We start from the raw sequence: 26751 nt of genomic DNA, 5'->3' as shown, positions 1-26751 counted from the left end.
AGCGAGATAGCAAGCTGTGCTGGAGGAGACCAAACACAAGCTAAAAGAAAAGTGAATATTGGACTTTTCTCATCATATGGCACGAAATGTTGCTTTATGTGTGTAAAAAGGTTCGCTAAAATGTTCAGCCATAAAACTAACATATAAGTGTTCTGCCTGCAGATGTCCAAGCACTCTGTTTTTGCAGGTTTCAAACATTGACCTCAGTGACCCTTTTTGTTATGCACATCACACCCAAACACTTCACCCTCTTTCACGTTGATCAGCCGGTCATTTATTCGAAAGCACTAGCCTTGCACTTGCCGTCCAAACACAATTATGTGCGCAGAGGACGACAGCATAATTCTTCGCCCTATTAGAATTCAGGAAATGACCACTTGCACAAGCCATTTACCCCCGCTGGTCCTTCGCTCGACAACTCTCCGTGCTTACACACAGAGGCTTTGGAATTACACAGCGCTATCGGGACCAAATGTTTGCCTCGTTGGAGCACAGAAGGTGGCACTTCCCTTGCAATTAGAGGAGGTTGGCAGTATCTGCAGTCTGCACAGGAGTGCTGACATCAGTTCCCGCCTCGGTGACCTTGGGGACGTCTGTTGAAAGATCAAACAGGTCCTCAGAAAACGCTGAGGTCACCACGCTCGGCTGAAACTGACCAGAGGTTTGCCGAGGCCCTGGTGGCGTTGACCCCACTTTCCTGCTTGGGTTACACGCACTCAGCACGCAAAGCTGACTCGAGTTCTGTCTTTGAAATGTGTGTACTGTTGTTCATGTGTTTTTAACAGCGTCTTGATTTCTCCGTCTCTTTTCACAGAATAATGGATCCTTGGTGTGGTGCCAGAATCACAAGCAGTGCTCCAAGGTAATGTGGTTTCACTTCCTCCATGAATGAGACGCACGCCACATACATGCCTCATTATCAGCGGATAATCTAACATAAGGTGCACGAGTCACGACAGGACTAGTTTTGTCACGCCCGCAGGAATCTCTTCGAAAGCAGTTGACACAAACCAGCACGAGCAAAAAAAAAACGCCCTTCTCTGGTACTCATTTGTAAAAGGGACACAATTAAATACATTCGAAGGGGTTAAACGCCTGTCGATTCATGAAAGCAGAACATGATTGTTTTTCCCTCTCCTGTCATTTGGAATTTCGCTCGGATGCATTTCGACACGTCTCCCGCGGGGCTTGTTTGTGTTCCTCGTGCCCTGTCCTGATGAAGGTTGATACAAAGCTAGTGCTGACAGCTCCCCTGAAAAGATGGCGCTGACACCGTCTATCAGACTCTCCCGGAGCTGTTGACAAGGCACCCTCGGAGATGAGCTGTGTAGGCTGCAGACAGGGACGCTCCCATAAGAAGGATGATACCGCTGGAGGAGCCGGGTCCGAGTGGACAATGCTCCCTGTAGCTGACAAAGGCTCTCATCTCTTCACACGCCGACTGTGAAACCAGGATTGAGTGTGAGCCTTCTAGGAGTCAAAACAGGATGCAGAAAACACATTTCCTGATTAAATAAATACAGGAAGCATGTAGTCCTTGTGTATTTGTAGTTTCTCCCCCCTGAAATCATACCCAGCAGACAAATTGAGCCAATCACAGCGCTGCAGTGATTAATTGCAAATTCAGGAAAGAACGGTTGCATGTTTTTCTCATGCTTACTCAACACGGCCTCACGTTCGCGTGTACGTATTAATCACAATCAGTGTCTTGCAGCAAAATGACCCCTCTTTGAATTTCAAATTGTTTCCTCGGCTATTTGCATTTTCCCGGGATACAGCCGAGCTATTGTGCTCTTGACTACATCTGCCAATGTAAAGGTTACTTCCTGTGCCCCGCCTGGCAATTGTTTACTACTTACATGTTCCCTGAGTGCGTCCTAACGTGCTAAATAGCTTCTAATTAGGAGCCGTTATTGACCTCTAAGTGGTGATTTATGCATCTGAAGGCAAAGCACGTTTCTAAAAAAAGCCAAGAATCTGTCCTTTAAACGTCACAAACCGTCTGTGGCAACTTTAAAGTGCATTAGAGGTGCTTACGAAGGCGAACCTCCTTTGTTTCCCCTCATAATGCTCTCAAACTTGTTTCTCTCCTTTCCACTGCGATGGCCAACGCTGACTCTTGGCACCGGCCGTCCCCGCCGTCTTTCAGCAGAGTTTTATGTTTTGAAAAAGGCTTTCTCGCTGGCTGTGAGTTCAGGCACAGCACACTGGTTTCATAATAACGCAGCTGAAACCCTTCAAATGTCCAAAAACTGTGTAATGCGGCTCTTGTTCTTCTCGCTTTAACAAGCATGTCACTTAGCACGTCTTTATCCTGCTTGTAAGCTGTAAATAAATGAGTCTGGATTTGATGTAAGCCCTTAAAAATAATGATATGTTTGTGTTAGCGCTGTGTTACTCTCGGGCTCTGCCGCTCTGCCTCTCCAAATACGTTCAAGAGCTCTTTGAGTTTAATTAACTTAATTGTATCCTCAGTTTTGGTCAAGCCATTCAGGACGGTGGCCATGCCTCGGCGCTGGAGTCTCATTTGCGGGCAGAAGTCAATATTTTGGTAGCAAACATCCCCACACTTCACGTCCTCGTGAATGACTCCAGCGCACACTTGAGGCCTGTTTGTAGTGTGTCAAAACACGGAGCTATTGTGGCCACTCGAACAATTGTACCAAATGGGCCCATGCTGTACAGTGGTTCCCTGTGAATAGCTCTACAGCCGCTGATTAGCCTCTTCACTTCATGAACAGCGCGCACTCAAACAGAGAGACAAAGGCGGTGGCTCCAGGGGAGAGCGTTAGGGCAGAAGGCCTGTCCACCCAGAGCTCCGTCAAAGAGATCCCCCGCCTGTGAGGGAAAATGCGAGGACGGACTGCCTAATAATTCAGACAAAGATGCTGTGACCCCGTCCATCTGTCTGCGTTTTAGGAAATCAAAGCCTCCTGTTGCCATTTGCGGAGAGAAAGTCAACCCGGTCGTTGCGTTTGCAATGACCAGAGTCGTCCCGGCTTTCAGTGTCCCCATTGTGATGGTAATTAACCTGCTTGCCCTCTCTCCAGAGCGGAGCGAGGTGGCATTTGGAGAGCCTTGGAGTCATTATAATGCCATAACAGTGGACCGGCAGACATTCAGCTGGGGGACGCCAGGAGAACAGACAACAGCAGCATTTCTATGAGCTATTGTCATTTTGCCACCCTACTGTTCGAGCTCCCCCCCAACTTGAGAAGTTTGGATGTGTTCCCTGAAAGTTTCCAAAACTCCAGGGTGTTCTTCTTTTTTTTCTGCTGCTGCAGAGAAAATAGATTTTGTGAGAGCATGCGGAGCCAGCCAAGGAGCTTTTCCACATTCAGAGCAGGGCTGATATTAGCAACGGGTTTGCTTTCCCCCATGGGTGTGATCCAGGCTCCAAATCAAATGCTAGGACTGACTTTAAGGCAACTAAATGTCGGCCTGCAACAAAGCAGTGCGCTTCATTACTCAAACTCCTCTCAGGGAGGGGAGAGAAGAAAGGACATGTGCATTATGCCTGGATAAGTTTCCCTGCGGTGAGTCATTGGAACGTGGCCATGGCTTATAAATCCTGCAGGAGAAAGTGTCATATTTTTCCTCTAAACACCGAATATCCTGAACATTCTTTAAAACCAGTGTTCTTTTCCCTCCCCTGAGACGGATCTCTCAATGAATTAGATTGAGTGGTGATTACTGAGCCGAGGAGCAGTAAAGCAACAGCCTTGTAATAAAACATCCACCAGCAGGGATTGTTGACTCGGCCCTACTTTCCTCTAAAACCTCTTTGCGACATTGTCTGGTCGCCGTTCGAGTCGCGCGCGTCCCAGGTGGGCTCTTTGGAACGCTCGTCTTCTCTCCCAATCGCACCCCGAGCTGCACATACCAGCCGGAGAACAAGAAGTGTTTACTCTGTTGGATTACACGCGCCTTCGTCTTCACATGTTGGACGCCTTTTGGTAGACGTTTGAATGAACAATCCCTGGAATGCTACTATGTCTCGTTGAAAAGCCCGTCCTACCAACCCCCACATTTTCTCACGCCAAAATAAAACTCTCAAACTTCCCTTTGATTGTTCCTCTTTCTGGGTCAGTTGAACCTAAAAGTTTAAATCAGCAGCCAGCCTCTTTTTTTTAAGAAAATAAAAGCACGTACTTTGGACTGGTATCACTTTCTCTTTTAGAGTGTGTCAAAGCATTTACAAGTCCTTTGTGTGGTCATCTCTTCTGTGGCGGTGGGCAGTATATTCGAGGCGCACTGAAAAGACGTGATAAAGTGGCTGCTGGCTGGTAGTTTATGGCCGGGATTGTTAGCTGCTTAGGCAGACTTCAAAGCACCTTTTGGTCATGTTGAGGCCAGACGTTGGTCTCACCTCCCTGCGTCAGCCACATTACCAGCACTGACACCTCAAAGCAAGCCGGACTGGAAATCAATCTGTCAAGAGGGCAGCGTCTGGATTGCCTCTTAAATTCAAGACCTTCTCTTTGAGATGAGTTTATTCTTTAAGTCCAAATGTATGTGGACGAATTCATTGTCTCATAAAGAGACAACGTTGTAGTTTCTGTCCTCTTGTTTGAGGCGGTGTGTGGGTGGCGGAGGAGTGTGAAGCAGGGCTGGTCAGTCCCAGCAGGAAGGACCTGATCTGGACATGGTTGTTAAGTTTCATTGGCTGAAGGGAGGGGGGGTCGCTTCATTGGCTTGCTATCTGTAGAGCTCATTATTCACATGGTGGGTGGCAGAGAAAGAAAAACCCCCCACAGCAGAGGAGCAAAGACGTGGCCACAGAAGAGAGCGAGAGAGAGGAGGCTGCGGATCTGCAGACTCCCTCAGTCAAAGTTCACATCTGTCTAGAGCTGCTCTCTTCAATATCTGAGTGATGAGCACTCCCAGGAAATCCTCACTTTTCTCATACCGACGTGTTTTTATTGATCCTGCGGAGCATCCAGGCCTTTTAGATTGCAGCCGTTTGTTTTCTTAGATATCAAGCGTTCGCACGTCGCCCGATTCTCGCTGTCATGAGGGATTTCATTCTCTTGAAGGATTAATGTAATCAAAGCTGCTGTGAAATCCTCTTTTTGCAATAATGACCAGTCACACTGAGACAATCTGCCGTCATCCAAGTGTTTACTCCCGTTCGGAGGATGGATTGGCAGAATATCATAGATTACAGGCGACCTTTCTTGCGCGCTGAGAGGCGCTAAAGTAGGAAGCTTTATTTCTGTTAATATACGGTTACTGAGGCGAGCGTGCCGAGAGTCAGATTGACGGCGGGAAGATTAGAACGTCAGAATCTTAAAGCTGATGGACTGAGTAGATGTGGGCTTATCAATTTATTCCAGCTTCAGTCAAAGCTGCAGATAATTCCTGCTGATTGTGTGCGCGACAGATTCAGGACGAGTGCGAGATCGACAGCTTCTTTCAGCCTTCGACTTGAAGGATTTTCCAGACTGTACATGTATCACGGATGAAGAGGGCCGCCTTGTTTTGCCTCTTTTGTTCAATCCAAAAGTCCTCCCTGCCCAGCTTGCCCGGATCTGCCCTCTCTTTGTCGAGTCTTTGTTCTCCGCTTTTGAAATCCAAATAAAAGACAAATCAATCATCGCTCCGAGCAGATAGAACGAGTTATGACGCAATTATCGAGCTAAGCACGTTATTCCTTTTAGCTTGTGTGTGCCACAAGTCCAAGTTGTTGATAAGACCCCAGCGCTCGTGGGGTAGAGGAGCTGTTAGTGGAGGCTGGAGAGGGCCAAGTAGGATTAGTGAATTTCAAGTGTTTCAGGGACTCAAATAAACAAGTGGAGATAGTGCTGGAATGTGACTGCAGCATGGGATTAAGGCGGCTTTACTCCCCTTGGACGACGTGTCATGTTTTACATGTTGTTGGCCTACATTGAGGCACAATCTGCAGGTCTCATTTCTGGGATGATGATGATTGGGATTGAGACGGCTGGAGTGGTCACTGAAAGGACGAGCGGGCGGTCGGGCAGGCGGGGGCGGCATCCCTTTTATCCCATTTTGGGATCTTCAATCTGACAGAAGTGCTTTCTTTAAAATCTGCCGGGAGTTTGTTATCGCTGCTGGACATCAGCTCGATAGACAGTTTAAATAAATGGCTTTGGCGCTGCGGAAGTGCTTTTATCATTCGATCCCGTTCGTCTCTCATCAGACGGAATTCACTACGATTGAGTAAATACTGTAAATCATCTGTCTGACGTGGTTTTCCCGAGAACATTGCAGAAGGTTTTGGCTTTCCCATGCCACGTCAGCGCCCGGCCTCTTTATCACCAATCTGACCCCACATGATGGATACATCCTGTTGAGTCTAATTGTCACGAAATGTAAGCCGAGCCCAGAGGTAGGTGATAACTGCGGCTCCGGTTACAGCCACTGTAAGTCTGACTCTTGTCGCTGCGGAACAACATGAGATGGCAAAGGACCTGTAAGAGAAGGAGGAGTGTGTGTGTGTGTGTGTCTGGGTGAAACTTCAGAGTCATTAACTATTAAGTGAACTGCGATTGCATTCCACCGCAGACAAAGCGCACTTCTAAGCTAAGCTGTGTGGGCTTTTTGCTCATAAATAAGGCAGGCACCTCTGATTGTGGGCTAAATGTATAATTCATGCACTGCCCCTCCTGCTCCTCCTCTTTTTTCTCCTCACTTTCTGCCAACCTCTTCCTTTTTCAGCCTCTTTGTTGTCTGTGCCCTCAACTGCATTTAAATTAATAATTAAAGTGATGCTCAAAGAAAGTCTGTGACACCACCTGCTAGGTTACTCACCGTCTCCCCGAGCCTTGCTTCGAGAAACAAAACAGAGAGGCTCGAGGCGTATAGGTTTCAGCTCACCCCAGCAGAGCTGGAGCGCACGCAGCGTTTCAGCTGGTTGTAAAAACGGAGGAGTTATGACGCTGGCAGCGATCGCAGCGTGCGTAAAACTCTGAGAGATTTGGAAAACGTGTCATTACTCATGTAAGAGTAATTCAAAGAAGAAGTCTGTGTCATTAAATTTTTAGAAGATAATTTCGAGCAAGACGTGTTCAAAACCACAACCACGCTCTGAGGTGCTGCAGGGTGCTGCTCCCTCAGAGCCGCCATGACAGAGGTGAGACACGGATCCAGCATCTATTCTCAATCAATCAATCAATCCATTTCTGTTTATATAGCAATAAAGAAGAACAAGTAGACTGTACACTTTGTTTTACTTTCACTTATAACAGGCAGAAACGTCGAGCAGACTCATTGGTGAGCAGCCATCTGCCTCGACTGGCCTGCCCAAGATCGTGGGACATAAGCCGCCTTTCACACATGCAATGTCCAGAAAATTTCAAGACAGTCTGCCCCTGAAATATTCCAAATTTGCTCTTCCACACATGTCCCTCACAGTGGGAGATTTTCCCTGTCGGACTGCCTCTCATGAGGCAGGACATGATGTAAAAAGTATGCTGCACGGGGCGCCGGTTTAGCTAAGCAGTAAATGTTTTGCGTCCCAGAGGCTACAGTCCTCGATGCGGCGCCCCCAGGCTCGACTCCCACCCTCGGCCCTTTGCCGCATGTCGTCCCCACTCTCTTCCAACACTATCCACTGTCCTCTCTCTCTTAAAAAAGTATTCTGCGCTGCCCTTAACCGCTTGTCGTCTTGTAAATGAACCTTCTTCTTCGACCTCGGATGTTTTCAATCACCCTGTTACGTGTCACGCTTCTGGTTTTGCAGCAGGTGCACATACAAACGTCAGCTAACCCTGGCTTCTTGCCGGAAGTTCCTTTCCAGCTAGGCGGCTGGCGGGACAAACTCTGCATGAAGTTGGGGTAAAATATTCGTTCACACGTGCAGCCCAGCCGGACGACGTGTGTAAATTTTCTGGCATGCGGTGCATGTGTGACAGGGGCTGTAAGGAGAGAGAGAAAGAGTGAGATGGATAGAGACTGACTGACAGAGGAGGAGGCAGGTAATTCAGACTTGTAGAAGCAATGCCAGTAATTACAGTAAACAATATGACTAATGTTAGCATTAACAACTACCATAATGATACTGTTGGTATGACTCATCATAATAATTGTAGCAGTGGGAGTCGAGCAGATGCCAAATATCCACACAGTTTGGTTTCCTGCACTTTTAGAGGAGGCTAACCACCTCTAAGACGTTACCTGTAAGAGCAAGTGAAGCACCAACCTGTGTAGTTGTTGTCTCTGCCACCTTCAGCTGTCCTCCTGTGTCGCCGTGAGCCGTGCTACTTTCCTGTTAGTTTGAAGCTTATGTAATCACAGAATAGACCCCCCCCCCCCCCACCCCTGCAATCACTGCTGTATAATTTTATCCCAGCCCACCCCAAAGAAATATCACAGCAAAACTTTGCATGAATATTTAAGATGCCGTCTCACTGCACAGACGGAGTTAAAGTTGCAGAAAAAGAACATCAACATTGGCTGGGAACGAGTCCAACAGCTCTAATATAATTAAAATTTCACCCGTTTTTCTTCCTGATAAGTGTGGCAGTTAGATAAGCAGCCGTCTGCTCATTGGAAAAAAACCTCATTTCATATTTATCAGCAGCCATGTGAGCTGGCTGCGTATAAAGTTGCAGACTCGCATCTCAAGTCTGTTAATCTCTGCGATCTACCTGTCTGTCTGCTCGGCGCACACCTGCGCTGATTTACAGCAGAGCAGAAACTAAATCCGCAATATCTCCTGGACTTAGCAGGACATGAGGCTGAGTGAGGCTGAGGAAATAGTGTGTCTAGACTTCATAACAACTCAGCACGGAGATATCTGCTTCCTGATTTTGTATTTTTACAGTCCTTTCAAACTTAATGGCACGTCAGAGACGCATTGGAGAGTCTCTAGCAGATGACTTTACACTCATTCAGAAGCAGCTGATGAAATGTGTTCCAGCCTGGTTAACCTGTAATTTTAGTCTCTGCGAGCATTATCAACAAGGATAATACATTTTCGACATGCTAATCACTTTTTGTTTTGGAGGATTGGCTGAAATCAGGCTAAATGTGAATTCTGAGGCAGTTTGAAGTCGGGCCTGTGCCATGACTCAGGGTAAGAAAACAGGAAAACAATTAAGGTTAATGGCTTCACTGTGGTTTCCACTGAAAATGAGGGTGAGAATGGGGAGTGAGTGACAGAGTGAGAGCGCAAAGTCCATTTTGTCGTTTATGAATAAGAAATGATTTTTAAAGGGGGGGTATTATGCTAATTTCAAGCTTCATATTTCACTCTGTGATACCTGTGGAGTAGCTTAGCATAATTTACAGTAAAAAAAAAACACGTCATTTTTCTCACACTGGTGCTCTGTGCAGGCCCTCATACAGCCTCTGCCTCACACGACTCAATCAGCTCCGTCCCTTTAAGAAAGCCCACCTTGTGACGTCACAAAGTGCAGCGAGTAGAACAAACTGTGTGAAAGCTGGCGTTCACAGCAGCCTGCACACTGAGCTGAGAAGGATTAATCCAACATACTTTTACCAACGGATTTGAAACTTCACCCACGTTTAGTCTGGACATCCAACATTATAACATTATATTTATGTATATTTACTTAAAATGTGAAACAGCATAACACCCCCTCTTTAATAAGTTGAACGCCAATCTTGGTGTTTTAGATTTTTCTCCAAATGAGTTGAAAAACAACAAATTCTGTTATTTTTCTTCTTCTTTGGTGTCTGTGGTGGATTTGCACCATTTTATTGTTTGAAAACCGTCTTTAATTTGGAAAGATTGGGGTTGAATTTGCTGTTTAGACTGTAGCAACACACAACAATAAATCAATTAATCAATTAATCGATTGCTTTCTTTTGTGATAATTACAGTCAGCTGAATATCTTTTGGTCTTGGGTGTTTGGTCAGGGCTTTGTGGTATTTTTATTTGTATTCCCAGTAGAGAAATACTACCTCAGCTACGCACTACAGGTGCGTAGGAGAGGAAAAAAATCCATCAAGAATACAAGCAAACTCCTGCAGACTGTCTAACTTGCAGAAACTTTTGCCTGATGAAAGTCGAGCACCGAAATGTTGCAAGCAAATAAATCTATTTTCTGCAAGTTAGACGGTGTCAAGAGTTTACTTGCAAATGTTTTTCCCCAAAAGTGAGAATTCAGTAGTTTTTACTTTAAAGCTTAGTTTAGTCACTTCCAACTCCCTCTGTGGTTGTGGTTGCTCGACGCAGGTGACATCCTTTTCTGTTTTCCAAGGCTAATTGTGAAAGTGGTACTTATTGTGGGCATGCGCTGCTTTATGCTTGGACGGTAATGGTAACTCCCTGTGGGGCACTTTGAAAGGGAATGAAACTCTCCCAGCCACCATCAGTCACTGAGCAAAAACAGTTCTTTGATAAAATGTCAAAGGTATGAGAGCGGGTGTTGCTGCTGGTGTGTCAGCTATGCTCAATCCTTCCTCCGCTTCGACCAAATCTGGATCCTACAACAGCCAAGATTTCACAAAACTCAACTCTGGGCTGCAAAATGTCTCCTGAGAAGCTGTTCTTCTTTCTTCTCCTGTCTGCGATTGGCATATTTCATGACATGATTTTTTGGTACTTGTGCAATTGTCTTACAACAGACACAAAACATGTGTCAGTGACATCACCTGTGCTGTGTGCTTGGCTATAGGCTTGGAAAACGCACAATCCCCAGTAAAGAAGTTGGAGGCTCCAGAAACATGGCCTCATAACATTGCTGGCAAATGAGAGTGCATTGGCCATGTTTGCGAAAGATATATCACATGATACAAAGCTCATTCTTTGTCTGCACTGCAACATAAGCCTGGTGTTTTCACATTTATCTACTTTGGGGAGAGCTTTGGAAAACATCCATTTTCTGAGTAAGATCGCTCTGGCTTAGTGCGTGATGGAAGGCCGAAACACGGAGGAAAGATGAGTTTTCAAATTTATCTGGATTAGAGCGGACATGGTCTGAGAGGGAGGGAGACTGAGAGGCTGATAAAAACTGAGAAGAACCAGGGGAAGTCGAGGGGAGACGACAGCCAAATAAAAGTGAAATAGAGTGAGAAGTGAGTGAATACGTGGAGTAAGTGCCCGTTTCGATAGAGGAGAGAGCACAGCCCGGCAGCTTGCTCCTGGATGGGTCGATAGATATGAGCAGAGAGCAGAAAGCTGCCGGAATAATTGAGTCCGGTCATGGGGAGTGTGAAAAGCGCTGGGGCAGCAGAAAACAGCCATAACTCAATGAGATTGGAGGTGAGATTTACAGTGTGTATGATCAACAACAGAGATTCCTCCATATCTGAGTCTCCCAGAGAAGCAGCTGCTCCGTCCCGAGGGGCCGCAAAGGCACCTTGTAAATAAACGCTGCCACCGCTCGAGCTTCACACTGACCGCCAGCGCTGCGATCGATGCGTTCAGGTGCCAGATGTCATATCTAAACCTTCGGGATAACAGACAGAAAAGTCACTGGGGAGTCCATATGTAAGCCACATACTTAAAAGCAGGGGCAGCGCAGCTACCAACAAGTATTTGTGCATGATTTCATGTCTGCTGAGGTAATTTAAAAATAATAGGAACTGTTATTGCTTTTTCACTCAGCTCACCAAAGACCATAATCACACAGCAGCCAATGGTGTCACGCTCAGGTTGGGAAGCTGAAATGTTTTATTGCTGTGTTCCAGGTTGTTAGTTGTACAAATGTATCTGACACATCGCTGTCATCTTAATGTGCCTTGATAGTTTAGCAACTGAAAAGAAAGTCAACAGTGAAAATTGGAGGGAAATCTGGCCGCATTTGAAGTCAAAACAACATAAATTTGATGACTCATTAGCTACATCAGACAACAGTTTACATTAGCATTCAGCCTTTTGCTAGCTAAGATTACTGTTAGCTAGGAAGTGACTGAAAGCTAATATTACTTTGGTAGTGTCACAATACGGTAGGGATGGTTTAATATCATTGCTAACAGTGGCTGAAAGCTAATATTACTGTGTTGTGTAACACTACCAAAGTAATATTAGCTTTCAGCCACTTCCTAGCTAACAGTAATATTAGCTAGCATGTGAGAGAGTCAACTGTTTTCCAATGAAAGTAGCTAGCAATAGCTCCAAAAGTAGCTAGAAGTCGCCAGATGATGACTCTAATTTGCATATTGGTGATGTCATCAAATATTCATTTGCATAACTCTTAGTGTTTGTGAGGCTGCCCCAGGCCAGCCATGCCCAGTTGCTCGGTGTATTTGCCTGCGCAGTGCTGCTGTGCACGGGAAAAGAGGAGAGAGGTGAGAGAGCAACTCGGAGCTGTGAACTGCGATTACTTTGTGCAGCATACATGGGAATGAATTACGATATAATATATTTCACTGGGCTGAAAAAGTCACTAAATTTGTCCTTAGTTGCTTTTCAAAAAAACAGTCACAGAGGGGGTCTGAGAAGTCGCCGAATCTAGCGAGAAAGTAGCTAAGTTGGCAACACTGGAGGTTTTAAATCCATGCTAACATAATGAAAGTAGTTAAACGCTAACATTAGCTGTTTTTACTTTGAAATATGGCCTCATTTCCCTCTGAATTTTCACTATCAGTTGTCTTTCCAGTTGCTGTGTTAGCGTGAAACTGTGAAATGATAACGGTTGTCTGAAACTCGACAAACGGGAACACCGCACTAAATCATTATGCTAGCATTGGAGCTTCCCAACCTGAGTGACGTCTGAGGAAAACGGTCGCCTTGTGAATATGACTACAAATGTGAAAGGTCATCTCCATCGCTATGAATTGCCGCCCATGTTATATTTTGTATACACTGTGTTTTGTTAAGCCTGGCGCACCCTAGAGTGGTAGCAGTTCATGCTTCATTAGCAAAAGCTAAACACTTTTTTTCATTGTATATGTTATTCCAGTCCCTCACTCGGGCCAGTAAGCATTTTTACGATGGGTGGAGATGTTGATGAACCATGCTCCAATGATGGAGAAAAGCAGACTAACCAACCAACCCCCAATCTCTCCCTCTTCCCCCTCCTCACTCCCTCCACCTCCTCCCTGCCTTGTCCCAGCCATGACAAAGTGAAGATGGGCTGTGGCATTGGCTGCCATTCAGCCTGACTCTCTCATCGGCCCCACAGAATGCCTTTCAGGGTCCCCCAGAGTAACAACTGCTGCGTTTTATTACAGCGTGAAATGTGGAGTGAAAGAGCGCTATGGATGTTCCTACTTAGCCATGCAGAATGTGTCACTGTTGGGTAGGAAGATAAGGGGACAAAGGGGAAATCAGCCGCTCAAGTTCTTTTGTTAAGACTACCAGCTCAAGTCCATAGAAACACGCACATGCTCTTGTTTACATCTCAGAGTAAAACCATTTGTGTCTTTTGGGGAGAAATTTGTCCCGAAATATGTTAACATCACATAGGATAATAACATGCATTCCTTATTCCATTCAAACAGATGGTCGTTGGGTTGCCAAGTGGAGAGATTTGCTCGAGGGAGACAAAGCCGTTGGCACCCAAACCCTGCAGATACACTATGTCCAGCTCAATTATGTTCCCTACTCCAGTTCCATGGTGTGTTTTCACAGATTATATCTCAAAGTCAAACTCAAGAACTGCTATTGACGGGGGGGAGATGTGCAAAAGTTTGAGGCTTTCAATTCTCTAAGGGACCAGCTAATACTAACCGTTGGACTACAGATACCGTAAAATCTGGAATATAAATCCCACTGGAATTAAGATGCAGTCTGTTTTGGGGTCTAAAAATAAAAATAAAAAGGTTATTTAAACAGTAATTCAATTTATTTTAATTTGAAACACATTCAAAACACACAAATTGAAGCCTACCATCTGTTGTCGCCTTATCGAGTTTGCAATCCTGCTAGCTACCGGGTGTGGTGGTTGAGCTCAGCCTAATATTGATTGTTGTGAGGGTGGCGGCTGCACTGCCGATCATGACGGGCGCATGTTCATGACGAAAGCTTTAGCTAGATTTTAGCACTATCACCTGGGTAGAATACCATAACACAATAAAATACAGATGACATTTTTTTTATAAAAAGTGCGTCTTATATTCCGATTTTTACGATAGCTCCTGATGTGACCCAATAATAGCATAGCTTCCCTTTTATTTGCTCATGTTTAGGAAAAGTCTTACTGGTTTTTGGTAGCATTTTTTGGGGAGTTGTAATTAGCAATTTAGCGTTGTTCTGATACAGATACCAGTATCGATACAGAAGCCGATAACATTATTTGGATCTGTCTCTGAGACTAATCAAGTATCGGCGAGTATGCAAGTAAATGCACCAATCTGATACCATGAATTGTTCACACCCCTGAAAATCACAGGTTTTTAGGGAAATGATCATGTGATGATAACACATACCAATTGTGCAGTGATAGCAGAAATGTAATGTTAGTCAAACCTAGCTAAATCCGGGGGTCACTCGATATCGGCTGATATTCAATTCTAGGTATCAGGTAAGAGAAGTAGTATCAGAACATCACTATTAAAGTTGTACCTATGGTTTGGAAGCTTCTCTTTCCCTGCAGAGGTCCATGCAACAAATGTTAAAAATTTCAACACACGTGTATCTGCACCTGCACAAGAGCTTACATAAAATAAGTCATGGCTTTCTCCCAAGCAGGATTTTATGCCCTAACATCAGTGCGATGGTTTAGATTGATCACCAAACTGTGTAAATAAGAATCAGAGCTCTTGATTGATGAGAGCACCTTTGTAATTAAATCCAGCCGTCCTATTTGCTTTGGCAAGACATCTGTCGTCAGCCCTCCTTTTCCCTGCTTAAATGTCAGGTTGTGGGTGTGGCTGCGGAGAATCGCTGACAGATTGTCAGTTTTCAGCACACCTGCAGGGAGCTCTCACTGCCTCCACACAAATACTTATCTCTTTTACGGCTCCTGTTATTGATGTATCTGCTCATTCAGGACAAAAAAAAACCTGATACTTTTAAACTTACTGTTAGAATTCAGAAGTTTTTCTTCGTTGGGATCTTTCACCCTGCTGAGCTCAAGAAAAGAACTGGGACTCGGAGGGCGAGACAACACTAAACACACAGCCAGCATTCTGATCTGTGTTGCAATATCTTTCAGAACGCAATGTGCTGTGTTAATTCATGCTGCTTGGCATGCAAGCCCGAGCATCTCGAGGTAACGATGACTCTTATTTTCACTTGTGTAGCTGTGATTCTGGTGAACCGGAAAGCAAAAACAGATTCATCCTTAAGAAAAGCCAAAGGAATGCATTCAGTCGGTGCACACAAGATCTTTGAATGAGTAAAATGAGCTTGATCCCCTGGCTTATGTGTGTATGTTCAGTGATTTGTAGAAGGGATTTGGGGCTTTAACATGTGCGTCTACTGGCAGAACGGCCTTTAGACGCCGGTGCAGCACACAGTTATTGCCTCAACTCCTCATTGTTCCAGCGGGGGGCCTGTGCGAGGATGCTGAGGTTGCTGCTACTGCTGCTCTCTCCGAGGACACAATTGAGAAGAGAATTAATGATATAAGGTCACCACATTATTAATAGCAGATGATGATAAAAATGCGTAGACACTCTGGACGGGCGGTGAGGCATTACTTGGACGGCGCAATTGAGCTCGTATGTCATCTTAAATCTCCGAGGTGTTGCAGCGGTTTCACCTGATCAGCTCTGTAGAAACCACATTAGTTTCTCTTGGAGCTCTCAGCTGTCATAACTCTGCGCTTTCCCTGCAAGGTGTCCAATTTTCCTTCTGGCGCTCTATATTTTATATCATCGCTGGAGAGATGTCTATATTACTATGAAGTAATTAAGAAAATACCTTCCTCCTCCATCCTCTGGAGCCAGCTGTGTAACACTCGACGCAGTGTCCACACAGGGCTTCTCGCTTGCCCGAGACGAGTGTAATTGAGCGCTGGCTGGCGTGTGTGCGCGGCCCTGATTGCAGCATGCTCCTCCAGAAGCAAGGTTTATGTTTCATCGTGCGCCCGTTCACCGCACTCCATAAAAAGCAAATAAACGTTTCACTGGCAATGGCATAATAATGACAGAGTGGGCTAATGAGCGAATTAAAGTCATAAATCCAATCCTCGCCCCTGACTGAGATGTGAGAATTCTTACATCAACTCACTCGCTTCAGTAGGTGCCCCTGCACAGTCTGTACAGAAGAAGTGGGTGTAGCCGCTGTGATGTTACACACTTGCGGACGTCCCTTTTGAACCCTCAAGTTCAGCATTTTGGCAGTCGCCATCTTGGTTTTTGGAGCCAGAAGTGACCTTATTTGGACAAGAGTCATGCAATACAATTATGTATATATATATGGCTATTTTAACTCCCGCATCACTCTTTCATGATTCCTCGCGGTGGCACCTATGACAAGAAGGAGGGTAATGTGTATGGAAATTAATTTGCTAAAGAAGTTAATCAGATATTGCGATGTATCATTATATGACTGTCTTGCAATATATGAAGTATCGCAGAATCACTTTATCGGGATATAATCGTTATCGTGGGCCATGTGTCGCGTATCGAACTGTGCATCGTAACACGTATCGTATTGCGTATTGTAATGCGTATCGTATCGTGTATCATATCGCGTATTGTATCGCATCGCGTATCGCATCGCGTATCGTATCGCGTATCGTAGCGTGTATCATATCGCGTATTGTATCGCGTATCGTATCGCGTATCGTAGCGTGTATTGTAATGCGTATCGTAACGTGTATTGTAATGCGTATCGCATCGTGTATCGTATATCGTATTGCGTATCGTAGCTTAAAAGCCACGCCCTGAAGCATACCCTGCTTTATCATCTATTTTAATCTAGAGGGGACAATAATTTCCCAAATGAACATCATGCTTTATCGAAGAAGACTTGGAATTAGGGATCAAGACCATAAACTCAGTCGTAAAAAGTTTACTTAAGTAAATCAGCTTTGAAGTAGGCAAATTTCCCCTTCTGGTTTTATGCAATCATCTTCTCCCCCTGCTGACTATTAGAACAAATACAGCTTTCAGGCACTCTCCTGTTCCTTACATAACATTACAGATAATTTCTCTCTTATTCTGGCCCGAAGAGGACCTCTGCTGATGGCAGATCTCCACATCAGCCCTATCGTAACCCCCTCTCCCACTGACCAACATATCGGGCTTTCCCAGATGAAGAATGCAGACCGACGTGTTGAAAATGTACTCCCGTGCCTTGTCTTAATGCTGACGCTCGTGCAGGAGTCTAAATTAAATGGAGTTGAATGAGTGACTTTGGCAGGTCTCTGGTCGGTGTGGTTTGGGCTGCTCCCAGTGCAGCACAGAAGCAGCCTGGCAGAGCTACGCATGCTCTCCTCCATCACACCAGTTATAAGACCCTTGCTCCTCTCGGCCCATCTGAACACGTTCCCTTCTCCTGCGGCAGCATCTGCCTGATTCTATTGGACATGCATGAGCTTTTCTGTTACATTACGTTGGCTTTTATTGAATTTGATTCTTTCAGGGGGAGTTGTTGTGCTTTAAGCAAAAGGAGTTTGACTACATTGGTAAACTTTCATTTCAAATGTTATCATCCCGTTATGTTTGGCAGGATGACTTTGAGCTGCTGAGGTTTCTCTTTCATCCGAAGCCCATGCCAAACATTCAGTAAATTAGTTCCACGTGTTATAAATAGGGAATCCCAAGAACATTAAACCAAGTGTATCATTTATTTAGCGCTCTATGTGAGGGGGAGTTTGGTGCCAGTGCCAGAGCGTATCGGGCCCAGACGTGAGCTGGATGATAGTGAGGCGTGGACAGAACAGGAGGCTCGCAGTGTTGAGGCATGAAGAAGAAATCTGCCAGGGCGAACCAAAACCCAAGCATCAGTAGATTCTTCGACTCAGTGCAAGGGCGTGTCCGTCTATTCTCCACGGACATCCCCTTTTGAGCTTTGTTTGCTTTTGTGGAAGATTGTGCAAGATCTTTGAAGCCGTGCGGGGCATCTCTAACAAAGGGAGGTGTGACTGCTTGTTGTGAACGTGCAGGGGAAGTGGCTGAATGAGGGGCCTGTCATGCAGCCAGAGCTCCAGCTCAGAAAGAACCATCTCCTCAGCAGCGGCGGCCCTTTGATGTGGCTACCTCTTTGAAGAAAACTGACACCCTTCTCCTTTTCACAGTGCCTGGAGCCCTGCAAGGAATCCTGGGACCTGAAGGAAAACCAGTGCCAGGATTTATGCGAGGTATGTCACTACCACAAATACCGAGGTCGCCTCAGATTCAAGTGTGTGAGTTGTTCTTGCTTAATGGGAAAATTCAATGAGGGGAAAGTTTGAGGGGAGTGTGAAGTAAGTCTTTCTGCAGCGTAACGACGGTGAATCAAAGCTTAAGTTTAATGTGCTGAGTGCTCCACTGAGTCATAAGCTGAAATGTAAACAGGACAATCCCTGTTAGCTCACAGAGCGGCCTGTTTGAGCCAGGCAGGTTGGTCTTAAAAAAAGTGACCTGACATATATTTTTCCTCTCCTCCTCCTCCTCCTCCTCCTCCTCCTCCTCCTCCTGCTTCTCCTGCTTAGCCCCTCTTCCCTAAGAAGCACTACGAGTGTCTCACCAGCTGTGAGTTCCTGAAGTCTGTAGAAGGAGTGAAGCAAGGCGACTGTCCGGCCCCGGAGAAGGCCAGCGGCTTCGCAGCAGCCTGCGTGGAGAGCTGCGAGGAGGATGGGGAGTGTTCAGCTGTGAAGAAGTGCTGCTCTAACGGCTGCGGCCACACCTGCCAGCTGCCTAAGAACCTCTACAAAGGTAATACTCAAGCTTAAGCTGGCACCATATTGTATTTCAATAAGATGATTTAGCCACAACATATTGTTCTTAAAAGTTATAAGCCTTAACATGTCAGCTCAGGTAGGAACTAAACAAACTCATTTTGATTGTACAGCTGCAGGACACTGTGCTGCTGTGTGTCTCCTTCACAATAAAAGCCTCATATTTCACAAGTTGATTGCTATAAATGTGAAGTAGTTTTAGTTTAAGAGGACAGAGACTGTTAAAGCAATATCACACTGCAGGTTGTGATGTTGCACTGAATATCATCACAGCTGTAGTCGTAGGCGCGAGGCCGCAGATGATTACAGTCGTGATGATATTCAGCACATCACGACCTGCGGTTCCACAACTTAACTGGCACTGGACTTTTGTTGCCAAGCAACCCAAACACTCTCCTGTACTCTGTGTCTACAGGTGACCGCAGATCAGCTGTTTTTCATCATGTACATTTATTGTTTTAATTTATCATCAACCAGTGAAGTAAGAGTCTGCTGTGTGATTCAGAGGTACCAGCTTGATCAATGTAGACAGACACGGTCTGCTGTAATGTTGATTAACAGTATTCAGAACATGTGGCTGAGGCGGAGTGATACACAGAGTGAAAAGTCCCAGTGATGTTGTTCTCTATATCAGCACTCATGGAATGTCTGTTATCCAATCAGATTACTTGGTTTACAACTAACTGTTGTGTTAATATATATACATATTGTCCCTTGTGAGTGTGAAGTAATTTCAGAATTTAAAAGGATTAAATGAAAGTTCCTGAAAACGGATTCTAACCATAAGAACTGTTTGATTTCTAAAAAACTTGAGGATAACAACTTCAACGATTTGAATTGCAACTACTTTTGTTTGACGATAATTGTCACTTTCAGCCTTCTTATCTTTATGGATGTTTTTTTTCCTAATGTATTTTTTTGGCCTTTAAAAATAGTGAAAGTACAGTGGATAGTGTGGGAAACAAGGGAAGAGAGAGTGGGGAATGGGCACAGGGCAAGGCGCCGAGGGTGGGAGTCGAGCACGGGGCCGCCGCATCGACCGTGGCCTCTGTACATAGGACGTGCGATTTAACTGCTGAGCTAAACCAGCACTCCAGGCTTTATGGATCTTTATAGTGAGTTTTCATTCACCCTTAATACTCAGATAGCCTTGTTTTTGGCTACAGCTTTAATCAGCAAAAAAAACTCTAAAAAACAACTACCCTTGCAGCACCAAACAGGAGACAGACGTGGTTAGCAACTGTCTCGTTTAGCTCGCTGCAGCACTTAGCGGTTAAAGGGCAAAGGAATAGATGGAGACGAAAGCAGAGCTGAAAAGGAGAGCGATTAATAAACTTACAATCACCAGGCGGTCAGAAACAAACTCCTAATAAATGATAATGTTGCTTTGTAACTGCCTGAAGAACAACTGTTTGCTAACAGGTTAGCTATATTAGCTTGAAATGTGATGATATGTGCACCTTGTGTTCACAGCGTGTTTCTACGCCCCCGTAACTTGTTATCAACGCAGGTTAAACTGAATTAAAGTATGATGATGAAACACATCAAATAATAATTATTAGAGGAAGACAGGAGTTTGTAGCGAGCCAGAACAAACTAGGACAAAGTGTTTAGATTATGTGCAATGAAAATGTTCCTAATCGCCAGTTTCCTCAACAACACAAACACTTCCTCCGTGTCTGTTTATCCTGCTCGATCAGTGACGTTTCTTGACGTCATGTCTTAACGTGATTAACTGTCGCAGTTTGCATAATTTTCAATAATTACATTGAATCTATTAATCCCTTTCTGTCAGACATTAATTTTAAATCTCAGTGACGCAAGCGGCAGATTATCTTGAATTATTTTTGGCAGATTGCTTAGAATCATAAATCTTTATTTCATCCCCGCGTATTGAACTTCACATCCCTCACATCCCTCATGCTGTTTCGGGTTTCTCCCTCTGTGAACTGGAACACATCCTCAGTCTTAAATTGGCTGGATCAGCTTGAGGCTTTCACAGACACACATGCACCCAAGAATCTTTGCACCAGTAAAACACTTTAATAGCGCTGCCCAGGGCGACCCGATGATCTGAGGGTGCTGAGTCGTTATGTGAGCGAACCAAGAGCCTCTGAACTTGGAGACGGGAGCTGGAACTACTATTATATACACTATCAGAGAGCAATTTCTGGCAGCCTGGGGCCATAACAAAGTTTGAGGAGATGTTGAATTGAGAGCAGAGGAGGAAGATGAGCCTAAATCAAGCTTTGAACGGCAGCGGTGATAGCTGCGTGCAGACAGCGTAAGCATGTTGTGCTGTGCGTACTGTATGTCACATTGAGTCTGAGTTTGTGCTTACATTTGATTTGGAAAGATCTTTAGGGACTTCATGGTGGATGTCACGCCTAGAAGGTGAACCGCACGTTAATCGGAGGGAAAGATGAAAGCAGGCGTAACCTTGAAATTTCAACACAGCGAGCAAGTCAATGAGAACCATTCGCCGCACCCTGAGACCTTCAAATCAAGCGGACTACCCGCTGATTCAGTCCAAACACTGAGCTCATGACGGGACGCCATCAGCGCTGCGTTTACCCCGAATTACACTCAGCAGTTTGGCGAGAGTCCGATGGGATTCCTGTCCCGGTGCTCGGTGTTAAAGGTCTAATTAGCTGCTCATGGCTTGGAGAGCGTAATTGTTTCTGTGTGTGCACAAGTGTGCATGCAGTCCTCGCCGTGATGCTGGAAGCCATTAGCAAACACAAGCGAGAAATGGAGCGTTTCCCCCACTGAGATCACTCTCAGACGTGTGTGTGTCGTCAGGTTATGGTCCCTGATAGAGAGGAACTTTCAGTCTTCAGGGTCTCTGAGAAACTGGACCCCCGCTGGGCTTTTGATGCGCCTCAAACCTTCTTCTTTTTTTACATCACAAGAGTCTGATGCTGTTCCTGCTCTGTAGTGTCGTGTAAAAGATGAAATGTGGAGGCGCGCCTCTGATAAAACACGCCGTGCACGTATAAAAATAGGCATTTTATTAGGCTCTTCCTTTGCTGTCTTTGTCTTGTGTTTCTCTCTGGTTTTATTCTCTTCATTCTTGGAAGAAACCAAACTTGTTCTGATCAAAAGCAGCGATCTAAAAATGGACCTGGAGGGTGGTTAACTACAGAGAATATGTGAGAGATGTATGTGTGAGAATGAAACTAAAATCCAGCGAGAGTCGTCTTCATTCTGTCAAAACAAGCCAGTCACAGAATCGGACCAACGGCTCATCCTCAGTTTACAGTAAGTCCTAATATTTGTAGTGCTCCCCTCAGCCCCTGTAATCACAGCTGTCATTATGATGGTATGTGCGTGAGTGTTGAGAATTATACTCCTGGAGCGTAATCGTTGGCATGATTACGACATGAATGGACGCCGCACTCTTGATCGTCCTTCAGCAGAAGTTACATCACAGCGCCGAGTGCATGTGTGGCCATTGAAAAACCGAGCGCTGTGTGATTCTTGGACCGAACGTGACCCGAAAGTTATCTTTGGAAGGAACGCGCCGAGAGTATTCGGTGCCCTCCTACATATTGCGGAAAAGAGAGTTGTGTGTGTGTGTGTGTGTGTGTGTTTGTGTGCATGTGCGGTTTGCAGATGAGCGAAGGCAGAGGGAGAGGAGGAATGCTGCGGTTCCGTTGGTGTTCGTTGTTGCGCAGGAAATGTGACACATTAGTTCGCACACAGGCGCACACACTTGGCTGTGGAGCTGTGAAACCACAGCGCAATGACCCCCAGCTGTTAGCATGCAGAAAGCTGTTATCAGGGACACAAAACAAAGTACAGACTCCATATGCGCGTTGCTCAGGGACCCTCCTCCATCGTCTACGTTTTATATGCATCAGTCAATCACTTTTACGCGCCCTGCATGAAGGCTGAATAGAAATATAAGTAGATAAAGCGCTCTGCATACAAAACACACTCTTGATTATGTTGTTTACCGACACGAGGCGCGGCAGCCTTGAGCGTGCGCTGATGCTTCTTATGAACGCGGAGCAGTTGTGGGCCGCTCGGCAGCGACAGAGGTCCGACATAATGGTCTGGAGTGCTGCGTGATTTATGGAGAACTGCGGGATGTATTCAGCCTTCTCCTGTACTTCCAAACTTGCTTTTCCAATCTCCATCTCATTATCACTGTGCCCAACGCTCAATCAACAGCTCACTACGTCTCGGCTGCAATAAATTCACTTGAGAGAGTCCGTCTGAGTTGGCTGAGCGTTTGGCCCAGTCCTGCACTTAATAAATCTCTAATTTATTGCACATGGCCGCATCGGGATGCAAAGTGCAACCATGCAAATGAACTGTCCATATTGTGTGCATGTTTTTGTGTCTGAAAGAGAAAGAGATGTGAGTCATCCCACATAGCTTGATGCAAACTATGTGTATCATCGCTAAGAAGCGCAGCTACCAAAACACACCACTCCGGCCAGGAAATCTCACGATGTGTCACGGCAGAGAGATGAGGCTGTTGATCCACAGCATGTATTAAATCTGTTGTGGTGAGGTCATGTCTCATTTTAAAATCTATCTGTCCAGATCTGATGGACTCGTTTATCTTTCCACTAGAAGAAAAGGAAAAAAAATGTGATGTTGAAATTAATAGCTGTGATATTAACTCCGGTCACGGCATCCTCTTGTACTTTTAGGAGTCCCTCTGAAGCCGAGGAAGGAGCTGGTGTTTCTGGAGCAGCCGTCGGGGCAGCTGGAGATCCGCTGGTCATCCAAGTTCAACATCTCCGTGGAGCCCGTCCTCTACGTGGTGCAGCGGCGCTGGAACTACGGCATCCACCCGAGCGAGGACGATGCGACCGAGTGGCAGACTGTGGCGCAGGTATGAATCCACATGGCACTAATAAAGCATGTCGGTGAGATGGAAGTTTCTGTCTTTACATCCCGTCAAAAGTTATGTGAGTGATTCTTTTGATCAGACATTTGGGATTTGCATCACTGAGACGCTTCACATGTCCCGGCGCGCCACATGCTACATCTGTGAAAGTGCTGACAGACTCTTGCACACGGTTGCACATTCCTCGCAGTCGCAGTGTCTTTGAAAGTTTGGCAAAGAGACAACACACAGATGACTGATGTGGCAGCAAGCTCACACGAGGCTCTGACCCCACATGAACCCTGACCCCCTGTGGTTTGCTCCCCCCACCCCCCCCATCTGTCCCTTTAGACTGCAGAGGAGCGAGTCCAACTGGCCGACATCAGAGCCAGCAGATGGTACCAGTTCAGAGTGGCTGCAGTCAACGTCCACGGGACCCGCGGCTTCACTGCGCCCAGCAAACACTTCCGCTCCTCCAGAGGTCGGTGTGTGTGTGTGTGTGTGTGTGTATGTGTGTGTGTGTATGTGTGTGGCCTTGCTTTGTGACTAAGTTCCTGTTTGACACCCGCAGCCCTCCATTTGTTCTGGTTAAGACCTTGGAACAGGTGGAGAGTTTGGGAAAGAACCTAATTTGACATCTTATCTGACCATACAGAGTGGGTGTGTGCTGAATATTCTTTGTATGTTCGCCAAACTTTTCGTAAGACCAACTAAAAAAAATCTTTAAATCCATCTCCATCTTATTTCAATGAGACCTGAAGAAGAAGTTTACACATTTACGCAGCAAGCTAAGTGGCAGGCTAATTCATGCCCATGCTCAGTAGTATGCACGTAATGAGGACGGACTGTGTGCACAGAACCTTTCTCGTCTGTGTTGCAACCAGATCTTCATTTATGCCTTCAAAGCCGGGGCTTCCCCGTCTTTACAGCCACATAAAATGTAATATGTCTGAATTAGTCAGGATATTGCAGGTTTCAAATGAATGCAAGTGTTGTCTTGCTTCCCGGGCGGCTGACGTAGCCTCGGCGCGCTTCAGATCTTTGCCACAGATTAGCGGAACGAGCTCTGAAGGCATCCCGAGTTGCTACTTTTCTCCCCTGCCCTGAGCTTTCAACGTTGAATGACACTAAATCACAGTGTTGTGCTGCAGATGGCATTTGTTAAAGCCACAGCCAATTGTTGTGCGGTTCCCAGGGATTAAAGGTTTGCGGCTGTAATATTGTGTCTAGATTGAAAGTGATCCAGATCAGATACAGTGTGTTTGCTTGACATGTGGAGGCAGAGCCACGAGAGTTTACTCTGATGCAGCCGTCTGTAGATTTAAATAGCGCAGTTTTTTTTTTCCTACACGCAAACTTGTGTTATTTATTCCTTAATGTTTATGAGGTTCTTCAGCAGAGGAGAACTGGCAGACGTCCTAACTGCTTCCCGCGCTCTGCCAAATCCTGACAAACCCGTGCCAAATCTAAAAAGTATCAAAGTGCTCGCTGGTGTGTGTTTTGACCTGTCCTGTCAATCCTCCGTCGTACATTCGCTCCCCTGAGCGTTCTGGACGCCTGTCAGCCAGAGCCAGACACCAGGTGGGAAAAAGGACTCTGCTGCAGGGATGGAAAGCGATCTCCAATCAGGCCAATCAGTGCCAGAACGGTGATAGATTGATGGGAGCTGTCATGGATTTGATGAGCTCCTGGCTGCTCTGTCATGCCATTGTTATTTACACAGCCTGGCCGTATCATCTGATTGCAATTTTGCACTACTACACTTTGTTAGGGCAATTTGTCGGAACTGACTGCTTATTTATCTTGCATCAGCTGGTTTGGAACAGCGATGTGTTCAATCGTGTGCTTTCAGGGTTGGATTAAATGTGTTTCAGGTGGGAGAGGGCAGGAAAGAGGCTGTGACGTGGATCATTTTCTCATTAAAGGGCGATTCCCTCATGTTTTTTGGCGTCTGGCATCGGCGGTGTTCTGGGTCACAGCACATACGATTTCAGCGTGGACACACACACACACACACACACACACACTTTAGAGTACAGGAATGTTTCGTGTGCAGCCAAAGTGAGCAGCATGTGTTTGTTAACCCCTGACCCGAGCTCTCAGTCCTGCTGAACGCTGTCATGGACGTGACATGACACCTGTCATAACATCTCATGGCAGATTGTCAGAGGTGGACTAATTACTTTACACAGTGTCATACTAGTCCCCCTCCTCGTTCTCGGTGCAGTGATGAAAGGTGTCTTTGCTTTCCTTGAATTAAACCTGATTTTATACTTGCAGGAAAACTCGCGCTTGTCACACATGAGCACCAAAAGCTCCTTTAAATGTCTGCAGATGTATTTAAATCTAGTTTCTACATCTTCAGATCCCTCCGCCCCTCCCACCCCGGCCAGCCTGCGTGTCACCAACGTGACGCAGGGCGAGGAAGGCCTGATGACAGCCCGCCTCAACTGGACCCTGCCAGAGGAGCCCGACATCCCCGTGCATCACTACAAAGTGTTCTGGAGCTGGACCGTGCCCACCAAGTCCATGGTGCCATCCAAGAAGAAAAGGAGAAAGACCACCAACGGGGTAATCTCCTCACCCTGTCTCTGTGATGTGTTCTGTCTCCTTTCTTAAAGACTACAGGGTCTCTTCCAGGATTATCTCAGCATCTTCTTCTCTGGCAGCAACACATCACTGTAAATATCCTCGCAGGCCCGCAGGAGAAAAGAGGATAAACATGAGTTGCATTTATTTACATACACTTGCACGGCTATTAATCACACACAGATTGGTACAATGTGTTCTCTGTGGTTCTCATTCCTTATACTGATGAAAGAACCCTTAAACGCACAGTTAAACTGCGATAAGTAGCCCTATTTATAGGGACAAATCACATCTGTGTTTCTTAAATATCTCTATTTGTGCCATTCAAGTGTTTTTTATGCAGCTGGTATTTTGGAGCTTTTATTTTTACGCTCTTTCTGAATATCTTGAAGGCTTTATATATTTATTCGTGTTATTCAACAGTAACAGATTTCAGTAGCTTCAAGGTCTAGTGGTTATTTAACGTTACTCACAATACCTCTTCTTTTATTATCTCCACACCACTGCGTATTTCTAAAACTAAAGGCGGGTAAAAACACAAAGAAACATTCTCAAAAAATGACATATTTGAAAAATAACCACATTGATTTTTTACTGTTAATGCTGTGGAA

General features: G+C 45.6%; 1 protein-coding gene across 1 annotated transcript in view; it reads left to right on the top strand.

Annotated features, from left to right (window-relative positions):
* Positions 1-26751, top strand: part of LOC138592823 (anosmin-1) — a 46089-nt gene that overhangs the window by 5933 nt on the left and 13405 nt on the right. The window contains exons 2-7 of the mRNA XM_069663703.1: positions 815-862; positions 18067-18129; positions 18463-18685; positions 23373-23557; positions 23903-24032; positions 25917-26122. Of these exons, the coding sequence (XP_069519804.1) occupies positions 815-862; positions 18067-18129; positions 18463-18685; positions 23373-23557; positions 23903-24032; positions 25917-26122 (855 nt within the window). The remainder of the gene's footprint in view (positions 1-814; positions 863-18066; positions 18130-18462; positions 18686-23372; positions 23558-23902; positions 24033-25916; positions 26123-26751) is intronic.

The sequence above is a fragment of the Semicossyphus pulcher genome, unplaced genomic scaffold (assembly GCF_022749685.1).
Source record: "Semicossyphus pulcher isolate SPU_LCO1_2020_fin unplaced genomic scaffold, fSemPul1.0.p SCAF_15, whole genome shotgun sequence".
Classification (NCBI taxonomy): Eukaryota; Metazoa; Chordata; class Actinopteri; order Labriformes; family Labridae; genus Semicossyphus; species Semicossyphus pulcher.
This window is presented reverse-complemented; position numbering and strand designations above follow the sequence as displayed.